This window comes from Protomyctophum parallelum (assembly GCF_964188405.1).
Source record: "Protomyctophum parallelum genome assembly, chromosome: 8".
NCBI classification, from domain to species: Eukaryota; Metazoa; Chordata; class Actinopteri; order Myctophiformes; family Myctophidae; genus Protomyctophum; species Protomyctophum parallelum.
Window position 1 is genome coordinate 47,289,008 of NC_139703.1, and position 12,157 is coordinate 47,301,164.

The 12,157-nt window shown below is 39.9% G+C and overlaps 2 protein-coding genes across 2 annotated transcripts; one reads left to right on the top strand and one right to left on the bottom strand.

The window, feature by feature from the left end:
- The first annotated feature begins 943 nt into the window (after positions 1–943).
- Positions 944–5,440, top strand: gata1a (GATA binding protein 1a). Its single transcript, XM_083770768.1, has 6 exons — positions 944–1,109; positions 2,758–2,980; positions 3,213–3,701; positions 3,955–4,100; positions 4,291–4,416; positions 4,596–5,440. Exons 2-6 carry the CDS (start codon positions 2,767–2,769, stop codon positions 4,890–4,892), a joined length of 1,272 nt encoding a protein of 423 aa, XP_083626894.1. The 5' UTR covers positions 944–1,109; positions 2,758–2,766; the 3' UTR covers positions 4,893–5,440.
- A 4,233-nt stretch (positions 5,441–9,673) lies between these two features.
- LOC310862724 (bcl-2-like protein 1) lies at positions 9,674–12,101 on the bottom strand. The gene is made up of 3 exons (XM_083770787.1): positions 11,962–12,101; positions 10,437–11,040; positions 9,674–10,317 (listed from the first exon to the last, which is right to left on the bottom strand). Exons 2-3 carry the CDS (start codon positions 10,923–10,925, stop codon positions 10,174–10,176), a joined length of 633 nt encoding a protein of 210 aa, XP_083626913.1. The 5' UTR covers positions 10,926–11,040; positions 11,962–12,101; the 3' UTR covers positions 9,674–10,173.
- Positions 12,102–12,157: the final 56 nt, after the last annotated feature.

Consider the following 12,157-nt stretch of genomic DNA (forward strand, 5'->3'; position numbering starts at 1 on the left):
GCATTAGTTATGTGTATAACATTACTATGCAGTACTTCAGGAAAAGTATGCTGTTATTATTACGGAGGCAGTTTGTTGATCCCTCACATTCATCCCAAACGAGCTCTCCTGCTATTTGAAAAAGAAAGGGTTCAATTATTTCTACTGCTTAGTGTAATTTACACTTTGTTGCACTTGCACTACATTGTCACTCACGGACAATAACCGATTTTCTTTTTTCAGACACCGTTGTGACAAAGCATTAGACTTTACTCTCTCCTAATTTCCCTGAAAACTGTATATGAACAAAGAGAGAGGAAAGTTAGGGACCTGTTTTGACTATCAAATGTCTGTTACAGTCAGGCTTGTGTGGGGCCTGGCAGTGTCCAGACCATATCTCTCTCCATGATTGCAGCACCTCTCCTGATTTGCATTACTGTCTTCCATTCTAAGCTTTGTGGGACCACAGAGAAATTGAGTCTTTGCATTTTATATTTGCTTTGTTCAAATGCCCATCTAAACTTTTTCCATGCAGGCTTTGTCTTATCAGGGACTGTATGAATGTTCATCAACAGACAATAAATTGTCCATCCTGAACACTGCACTGCACTGCAATGCATGCTTGAAAAGGGCTTATGTTCCAGTTCCACGTCTATCTCAGGAATAATCAAATCTGATTATAGCTATTTAAACAGAAAAGCATCTAATGCTTGCATCATTTGAGAAGTAGGATCTCCAACTTGTGTAATTGTGTTTGGCGCTAGTATCCTGTTAATGTGCATGTGTTTCCTCTCCAGAAATAATCAGAGATATCTGTGTTATCATTACTACCGTAACCATAAAGTTAGAGCAGAGGAGCAATATTTTGAAATTGAGCGTTCAACTTCCTTCTTGCTATGACAGGACCAAAGAGGTGTGTCATTTAAAATGTTCCCTTCAACCCCTCCCACGGCCTTACTCCTAACCCAAACCATAGCTGGTTATTGGTGGGGGTACTAGGCATACGTTATTCTGTCCATTATTCCATACCGAGATAGACTGAAGCAGTGTTTCCCTCCATCTGAGAAGTCAGCATCCATCAGGATCATACCTTGCTTATCTTTCGCATAGCCTTTATTGCAGTTGCTCAGGTAGGTGCTACCTCACTGTCTCCTGTGTTACCATGTCTTCCTCCTTGTTTGGAAATAAATTTTGGGGAAAAATGTAATCAGATTAAGATTGAAACCTAGACCTGTGAGGGATTTGTATCAACAAAGGCTGTTTATTGCTTGATTGACTGTAAGTTCTACAGATATGAGTGGCAATGACTGTTATTTGATGACTGAAGTTATTATTAAACCTTATTTGAGCCAAACGTAAGCTTTCTTTATTTTTTGGGGCTTTTTTCCTTCCATAATTTGTTTTCTACTATTAGATCAGATTAGGGTTTCTGTTGTGTTCTATCAGGGTGCTGGATCTATTGGTATAATATTGATTGATTCTTTCAGAAGTCGTCAGCTTCCACATTTCCCTCTTATCACAAATTAATAAAGATAGGAAACAAGATAGATTGATAGATATTGATAGATAGATATTGCCTACTACTAGCATACTATTCATGCCTGTGGCCATTTAGCATTTAAACATAAGATGATTGAACTTATTGATTATTTATTGTGATTTATCCAAATTAATTTATCCTACATGAATTGGTTAATATGAAATTCCTGCATCACGTATTCAGCTGATCTTTCAGGTTATCTCCAAGTTTAGCTCCAAATGTACTTAACCACTTAAACCCCAGCATCCTGTGATGCATTGTGAGCTTGTCCATCGGCTGTTTTCAGCTAAAGCCTTCATGCCCACAACAACTGAAAACAAATAGGACACTAATATAGAGCCCTGGGAGACTCAAACCATTTTGGGTTTAAGAGATTAATTAGTTGAAGGAGCTCTGTGGTGTTTCTCCTCCTGTCTGAAACATTCTTTGGGGAAAGTGTCTCTAGGTTATTATTGATATAAATATTTACAGTTCACACACCTTAGTTTTGCTCGAGTCTAGGTTCTCAAACAGCATGTCCATAGATAAACACAAGAGTGCTGTGGTATTCTTATAGTTTCCTAAATTTACATTTTGGGTTTTCTGACATTTTAAATAGACACACCTATTTAATAAAGTGCCCTGGTGACAGTTCCATCAGTGCTCATTGCACGTGGGCATTTATTTTTAGGTAATTCTGTCAGCCACAGTCAAATGAGGATCCTACAAAGGAAGTTTAAAGAATCCTATCAAGAGACCTCATCTCTGATAAACTTAAAGTTACAGTATGTGGTTTGCTCTAAAGCTATTGTCAAAACACATTGCACAGATATAGCCTACATATTACTGGACACAGTTCACCAAGAAACCACAACAAATATGAATAGCTAACAATAAAAACACAGCATATTGTATTGAGTACTGAAATATATATATTTTTTTTAAGATATTTTTTTTGCGGCTTACGCCTTTTATTGATTTTTGAAGGGACAGACAGTAGGCTGACAGGAAACGGGAGAGAGATGGGGGGATGACATGCAGTAAAGGCCGTGTCGGGTCCGGGAGTCGAACCCGCGGCACACTGCGACTGGATTACCAGTCCGGTGCCCAGACCGTTACGCTACGGCCTGGGCCGAGTACTGAAATATTAACCTTATTACAGTCTCGTAAAGGTGTTTCTACTAGGATTACCGGTAATTTAAAATTACGACCAAATACATGGCAAATTTCTCCCATTGTGTCTGTCCTGTCCCACCCAGGCTGTCAACATGGAGGATTCTTCAGAGCAGTCCCACTGGGCGTCTCCAGCTCTGATCGGCTCCGACCCCCTGGCCAGCTTCTCCTCTGAGGCCAGTCTCTTACCACCAGGAGATGATGGAGAGGTCTTCTTCTCCAATGCTGACATGGACTACACAAGCTTGCCCTCTTACTTCTCAAACCCCAGCCATAACCGAGGCCCATCTGCCTACAGACACAGCTCAGGTCAGCATTACCACCACCTGATTGATTGAACATTTTATTTCACAGTATTTAGAATGGGTACATTTCACACCTGTAGTGCGATTTATCTCCATCCATTTATTCCATCCACCACTGTTCATCAAGTATACTTTCATGAATGCATTTAAAAACCGTAGTTGTGATACTTGATACTTGTTGTTTATTATGACATTACTTAAAATCAATGGTTGTATCCTGTTCCTTTCTCCTGCAGTTCGCCAGGTGTACACTTCACCATCGCTCTTAAGCAACCTGCAGTGGCTAGATGGGCCTGGCAGCCACTCTCTGAGTTCTCCCTACAACCCGGCAACCTCCACTTGGAGTAACATGCCTCTGACAAAGACTCCTCTTCACTCGCAAACTCCAACATCCCTTTACACTACCAGTGCCATGTCATCCTTCAGTGCCTCAAGAGATGGATACTCCTCGCCAAGCAGAGAGGGCAAGGAGAGCCCCCAGTATCAGGAAGCGTTGAAGGCCGAGCGCTTGAGTCCACTCGGGGGAGGGAGCAGTTTTCTGAATCTGACCTCAGCTGGGCCTGGAGGCGTGTACACGCCTTCTCCTCATTCACATATGCTGGGCACCTACGGTTCATACATGACCTCTCCGCAAGACTACAATGCTCTCTACTCCAGCCCGGGGTCATGGATAAACCCATCCTATTCGCCCAAACTACGCAACAAGATGAGACTATCCCCACCAGGTGAAAACACACTAAGGTTTTATCATATACAGTATATGACTAAATACTATTTTGTCAATATTGGTGTTTGTAATTTGTACATGGTGTATGACTGGTTGGGCAATACTGAAATCCTACACAATAAAAAACATAGTGTCATTTGTCTCTGAGCTGGGCCCGTATAAGGGATTGTTTTTACACTCATACTGTCATACAGTGATATTAACATTTTTACTTTGTAGGATAATAAATGTTTGAATTTTTATTCTGGCAGAGGCCAGAGAGTGCGTCAACTGTGGAGCCACAGCTACCCCTCTGTGGCGCAGGGATGGCACGGGCCATTACTTGTGTAATGCCTGCGGACTGTACCACAAGATGAACGGTCAAAACAGACCCCTGATCCGGCCAAAGAAAAGACTGGTATGTGAACTATGAGACACTACTGGTATGGCACAATATAACATGATTAGTATTTAGTACTTTTCAGAGCTCCATAATTGATATATATATATATATATATATATATATATATATATATATATATATATATATATTTAAATAAATAAATACAGACTTTGCTACGGACTCCTAATTGTCCTGTGTTTTTCAGATCGTCAGCAAGCGAGCAGGTACGCTATGTGCAAACTGTCACACAAGCACGACAACACTGTGGAGACGTAATGCCAGTGGGGAGCCTGTGTGTAACGCCTGTGGACTCTACTTCAAATTACACAATGTGAGTGTCTATTTATGGAATGGTGCTATAGTCTATAGATAGTCTATATAGTCTATAGTCTATATCGGTCACAGTTACACATGAAAACCAACCACGGCATTGATAAGCCTTGATTCTGTTTTCCATTCCCAATGATAATGTAGAAAGTGGAAACCTAATTCCTTCCTTTAAATATGTAGGTAAACAGACCTCTTACTATGAAGAAGGATGGCATTCAAACAAGGAACCGGAAAGTATCGAACAAGAACAAGAAGAACAGGAAGAATGCCCTGCCGGAGCCGTACCCAGACCTGACTCATCCACCACCACCTCTGGATGAAAACGGTGGACTTGGGCAGTTCTCGTTTGGCCCAGGTTCCCTGCTTCCCTACAGCCACAGTTCACACCTGCTTCAACAACCATCCTCCCTGCATCCCTCTGCTACTTTGTCCTATACACATCACCCCAATGCTGGAATGGTGCCCACATTGGTGTGAGATGACTGGTCAAGACCAGCCATAATCATTTAAGATTTGTACTAAATAGCCAACCTACAAGCTCACATCGGGACATGCCCAGAATAATGGGCTATATTATAATGTCCAAAATAGGGATGCCAGGTTGAAAGTGGTTAACAGTGCATCCAGCATCATTCATTTTACTATGCACCAAGCATCATTGAGGACAAAAATCCCAGTGAGTACAACAAGAGACAGGATTTATTTTACCACTTTTACAACACTTTTTGGAGTCAGTACTTCCTTGCTTGTCATTTTTTTGTGTAAATTTGTCCATATTTTTGTAAAGGGTGTGATAAGGAAAGAGGTGATTTTAAATCAAGAATCTGTGTTATGACTATATTTCAGCTGAAGCAGCCTACTTGTTTGAGGTCAAGTTTAAATCACTCGGCTGACTTTGTTGCATTATGTAACACAGTATATGGGAATGTTTAGCTGTATTTTGTAAATACAAAGAAAAACTTTTTTTATAATGGTAATAGCAAAATGTGTATAAAAATAAATAAAATGTATAACATATCTGGTTATGAAGTGTACGCAAGATTAGAATTCCCAGTTCATGTACAATATCTCTACAGCTTCTGTGGGGAAAGTTCCTCTATAGTAGTGGTCTGTAACAGTCTATAAGAGTGTCTTTGTCACAGAATTGAATTTGACAGTCTAATAGTATCACTGGGTATGCAAATTTGCCTTTAAGCTGAGGTGACAAAACATTCAACTTAAATGCAACTCTTGTGCCAGGCTCTATATTTAGTGTGATGTTATCAGTTGATAAACAAAAACCTGGCCTCAAACATTCATGTGCGTATTCACGTGAATGGTGAACACACGCACACACGCACGCTATAATAATCACTCTTTTCCAAAGATGTTCAGAAATGGCTAAATTTGCCATTCCAGAAGCCCACAATGTGCTGTGTTGCAATAATATAATATGCAATAATTACATATCACAAAAACACACCAATGTTAAGAGTGTTGTTTGTTTCATGATATCAAAGCTAATCTATTAAGCAAACTGAAATGAACAAATGTTAACCAAATGTTAAAGATCAGAAAGCCTGCATGGTCTAGATTTGGCCTGCTAAAAAGGTCATTTTAGTTGATTCAAAAGTCAGACAATGGCGCTTAAATAAAAGGCTTAATGTTTATTTTAAGGAGACAATTTGATTTATCAGATCAACCCTATTCAAATTGGACAAAAAAGTGTGCATAACTGATTCCGCTTTAAATATATATTTTTAAATAATATATAGAACGTATGTGCCGGTATGCAGTCTGGGACATTCTGAGCCTGTTGGGACTGTTTTACCGTATGCAGGTGACTACTACTCACTTTGTCTATTCATGTGACCAAGGGTAACAGGTACCGTCGGCCATAATAGTTTCATGCCGAACACGGTTTGTTGCATCTAAAATTTAAATGCATGTCTGAAAAGAGACCAAATCCAAATCTCACACTGCTTCTCTGTAGCGAATAATCAATGCAAACAGTGCGAAGGTTCTCTCTGCCATTCAGTGTATTGTAAGAATGGAAGACCATTACTGAGGCTTAATGTTGTCCTTAATATTTGTCCTTTCTTTTACTCCAAATATAATCTAAATTATCTATATTTACTGTACAAACACTAATACAGAAATACTAAAATACAACACAGTAGTGTATAAAGCCACTGAGTACTGTGTTAAATGTTCTTAATGATGGGGAGTAGGGCTGGGGCCACTTTCTTAGCACTGGTGAATGACTGATAACTTATCACTGAGGCCACAGACCCTACAAGAATCCACCTGCTGCTGGCACAGGCACTCATACACTCCCTGTCCGTTACTGACTAGGGTACAACATGTACAGTTCAGGTACAGTACGCAAGGCCTTTAGACCCTAAATTAGGTCTCATCATGCTACATTAAACAATATATATATATATTTGCATTTATATAAACATCTTTATGTCAATTTAGCCTAGAGAGTAAACACATAATGTACGCTCGAGTTACAAATGGATAAATTAATACTGAGGCTTTTCTGTGTACTAAGCAGAATGGTGTTTTTGATCCTAACAGATCTTTAGGTCCAATATTAAAGCATTACTACTGTATGTCAACTTTGGTCAAATCCATATAATAATCCCATGAAAATGCACACAATGGATTACCATTGCAGATAATATAGTGATAAACATTTATATTGATAAACAATGGTGACACTGTGTGCTTTTAAACGTTGCCAATACAATATATTGTGGCAAACCAGGGGAAACAGCCAGGCCTATTCCCCACAGAATGAGGCTGGGGGAGGTGATAGAGGGAGTATATCACCCTGTACAGGTATTGCAGCCAATGGGAGCCTGGACATGGACGCACCTGCAGCCGGTAAGGCAATCACCAGAAGCTTTTAAATAGCCGACACCCAAGCTGTCTGGTGAGTCAGTTTGAACTAATGGAGGAGTGAGGAAGGAGGAATCACTTTGTTCATGAGGAGGCTGGTATGAGGGAGATCTCACAAGTGAGTACAAGACTTAACTCAAACCTTTGGACCCACTTGGATGTGCTGTGCATGTATTGTGGCTCACCTGGTCTCGTTCTCTCTCCCTCCCTCCTAGGCCGAACTCTACAAGGGAGAGCCTACAGCACTCTCCCCCAACTGAGTAAAGTAGTCACTAGCTCTCTCTCTCTGCTCTGCCCACAGGACTGCATGTGAATAGAAGCCCAAGCCCCTGACAAGAGGAACCCTGTGTTGACGTTTTGCCCCGTTTTGCCCTTTCCCTAACACTTTAATAAAAGACAATTTAAGTTTATGTTGAATCTGACTCTGAGCCTCTTATTTTATTGTGAATCTGTGCCTATTCTCCCCTGGGTTGCCACAATATTTAATATGCGCTGCATAATAAATGCATATAAATGGCATATGGTCCTTGCAGGTTGTCTGGTCTTGTGTGATATGTCATTTGTGTCTGTTCTGTGTTGCTCTGTCTGTCCAGTAGTTTTTAGCTTTTTAGTTTCTATGCACTTTATGCTGTTGTAACACTTCAATTTCCCCTCGGGGATTAATAAAGTATATCTCATCTCATCTCTCATCTCGAACCAGTTACCATTCTCTTGAATTGATATATTGATTGATGCCCTGAAAAGTCGGTGTGACTACAGAATGATTTAGCTATATCAACATTACATATACTTAAGACAAACTGTCCACTTGTCTAAGAAAGTGCAGAAACAGTTGTAATATATTTATACATTTAGAACCAAAATAAGGTTTAACATTTAAATATTCTTTGAGTGAGACCATAATTCATTCTCTTTTCCTTGACTGGCTTTATCTGTTTCTGCCGCCAAGCTTTGGGGAAATGGTAACAAATGACAGGGATAGATTAGTAACCACAGGCCAGATCCAACTCGCATAGTAGGCTGTCCGTTGGTGGTGGTCTCTCGTATTCTTTTTTTCTCTTCTCCCATCCATCCTGTTTTACTCTCATTTAAATTGTCCCTAGACTAGTTGCAAACCTATGAGCTATTCTAATGCAGGCAGATGCAAACATACAAAAATTCACAGCTGTCGCTTTGTATCTGAAGTTGAAGCCAGTTGATCTTATTTGTAGCTTTTTTTCTTCAACACTTTTCAACTTATCTTCATACTGTAATTGGTCCTCACTAATGTTCATTTCTACTCAGTCTGTGTCTCATAGGAGGGCTGTTGGCAGTTCAGCAACCCTCCACCAGTGACATCATTGCTAGGCAGATTTTTTTAACAAGATTTAAAGAAATGTTTAGATTTTTATTATGAGAACAATGGCTTCCATTATCACATTGCAACTTTTCAGGAATAGAAAGCCTGTAGTTTCTATTAGCTTGGATTCCCCATTGATGTCACTGGTGGACGGGTTTCTGAACTGCCCACAGCTCTCCCATGGGACACAGAGTATGAAAGAATTGTGGCATTTTATCATGAACATTAGTGACGACCTATTATATGAAGGTAGGTTGAAAAGTGGTAAATGGTGCATTTATATAGCCGTAATGCCTTTATCCAAGGCGCTTTACATAGATTGTGCATTACATTCACCCATTCACACACATACACCGATGGCAGCGGAAACCATGCAAGGCACCAACCAGCACATCAGGAGCAATTAGGGGTTCAGTCTTGCTCAAGGACACTTTGACACTAACTCTGGAGGAGCCACTCTACCCCTGAGCCACCGCCGCCCAGTGGTCCTTTAATGTCGCTGGCTTACCTTGACAATGAATGCTAGTGTATCTTTGCATCTGCCCGTGTGGATTTTTCCATGTTGGTGTTTTGAGGGATAACATTGTGTATTCAAACCCTTTAACAAACCTAATTGTTTGTAGAGAACATCACAAAAAGATGAGAAATATCCAATTTCTTACTAGACTTCTAGTAATATAATTAATCCTACAGTCAGTAAGTGACAAAATACAAAATCTGAATAATAACTAGCACTGTTAATGTCATAGTCATGTCATAATAATAAATATCAGAATATGCAATTTCTTCAGAATTGGTAACCAAGCACCCCCTAATGGTATAACAAAAGACTTCAGCCTCATCCACTTCCAGGTCTACTTTAGACTAGAGAACATTAATTTCATTAACTTTGTGTAATAGCTTTTATGTTGTCAATGTAATGCTATAGGCTTACACGTTTTACACATTATCTAAAAATATTTAATTACGTGATTTGTTGCTCTTCAGACAAATCACACAATTACTGCAACAAACACAGCAGCATAAAATATGTATGTCATTTAATTTGAAGCATGCCTGAAACTAGAGTACAGCACCAAAAATAACTGAAAATGAAATAGTATTGAACTTATATTATCTGTAAAATATGTATTTGTAAATAATTCAAGTTGGTCCCTTGGTGTAACTTAAAGAGTATATAAGGATGCTTTTTAAAGCCTCTAATTGTTTATAAAACACCTTTTCCAACATAGAATGAAAAGTAAAATATGATCAACAATAATAAGAATAGTAAAACATTTGGCTATAACAAAGAGCTTTGCTGTGTATAAAAAAATAATGTCACAGGACAGACAGAGTGAGAAACAACTCCCCGGGCTATTATGGGTATTCCCACACAAACTCTGCCATAGCCAATCGAGATTCTATCAGTGCACAATCAGACTTGGATTTTGTAAACATTATTGAGAACTATTGTGTTTTGTTTTTGTCACGGACGTGGCATTACACAGTATGCACATGGGGTAAACAAGAGGCAACTCATCATCCTCCACTTTACTGGCCTTTCTTTACAATGAGAGTGCAGAGCAATGCTCCTGAAAGCAGCATCACACCCACAAGCAGCCATCTTCGTAGGGTTTCCTGGGACCTCCAAGCCTCCCTGGCTGCATCTCTACCAAAGATATTGGTGAATGTATCCTGTAATGTAAAGTATGGATCAGACAGATACATTTTCTTTTTTGTTGGTCTACACACACAGTCATGGTTTTGACAAAAGAACCATATTTGATATATTAGTATTTTCTCTGCCTGCTCACCCAACCTCCTTGGCTCTGGATCCATGGCTCAATGTGGCTATCTAGGTATAAGGTCATCCAGTCTGCGACGGGGGACACCAGAGGGACCATTTCCTTCTCAACACACTCGACACAAAGGGTTCCCCCAAAGACAAACAGGCCCACTATGCGCCCCCAGTTGACTCCGTCCCTGAATAACTCATCCATCACACCCTCAAAACTGTTGTAGGCAGTGGTAGGGGTAATGTCGAACTTGGAAGAGAGATCATTAAAGGCTTGTGTATAGCGCAGCTCGAACTCATCAGCAGCATGCCGGAGTGCAGCCTGCAGCGCCTCTCCATTCGGAGAAGATAATGTCCCCAATTGGCTCCTACCGTTTACATTGTTCACCAGCAACCCGTTGGTTTTATCTCCTTCATTCCTTTCACTTGCATCCTCCAGTTTCATGTTCCGCTGAGACAGTTTATAGCTTATGAAGAACACCACCAGTTCTCTGTTGCTGTACAACATAATTTCCACACTATACACCACCAACACTTCAAAGTTACTCAGACCTCATAGTTCCTCCTGCCATGGCCCACAACCTCAGTGGGATGTCCATCTTGTGGTTGGCAACTTCCATAACCTGGAAAGGTTATGGAACAGGTAGTCACATAAAACTAGTAAAATGCCATGATGTAGAATGTAGATAACAGCCCACTTTGATCAGTGATAATTATTTGTAGGCCTATTACTTTTTCCAAATTAGCGTTAGCCCTTTAAAATAGGAGCAACTTGGCAATGTTCCTTGAAAGGGTTAAGCAGGGATGCATTGCTTGCACTGATTGGAGATCCCTGTGATCAAAACGATTGCTATAACCGGAATAGTTTATAATATAGGCTACAATTAAAATAAATACAAAAGGCGATGAACCATATCTGAGGAACACAGTATCATACAAAAACAATTAAAAGCTGACAACACTTGAAGCTTGTCAGCTATTTCTTCTGACATTTTTTAAGCTTTTCACCTATGACATGCGCATGTCCGAAGTAAAGATCGATTAATAGATTATTGTATTCCATTTTAAATATATATAATTAATGCATTCGTAGTTTGATTATTATGGCATCCCTACTGCGGTTAGCAGTAGCTCTGCTCGCTTAGTATCAGCAAATCAAAATAGTAAAATGCTTTATTGCTCGTCGTTCGTTCATTGAGACATTTAGCGAACGTAGTTAACGGCGTAACGCTAACTTCAACTGGCTGCCATTACAACCACAGACCAAGCAGTGTTACAATATTTAGTAACGTAGGCAGCAGGCTATAGCATGACATTTTTAAATAATACATTGCCATTATCTTATCATTAATAATGGGTTATTATACATTCAGGAGCTAACCTACTGACGGCGACATCTCACTTTAATACGTGTTCAATTTATTCTAGCTAAAGATGCTAACTAGCTGGCTTCGCATAGGCTACACGCTAATCTGTGCAAATCATGCAGAAATAAACTGTATGTGGGAATGAATAAAAATGAATCAAAATCACGCCTTACTTACAACAGCAAAAAGATGCATACTCTCAACGTTAGGTTTTAGAATTATTAACATCTATCTTTGCACACAGCGTCACTTCTACAGCTGCGCACTCTAGGGCCTGTGACCATTCAGGCCATATGTCTATGATTCAGGCACGGTGGTGACGGCAGTCATTGGCCCATAGATGTGTATAATTTGGCCACACAATCTTCTCCAT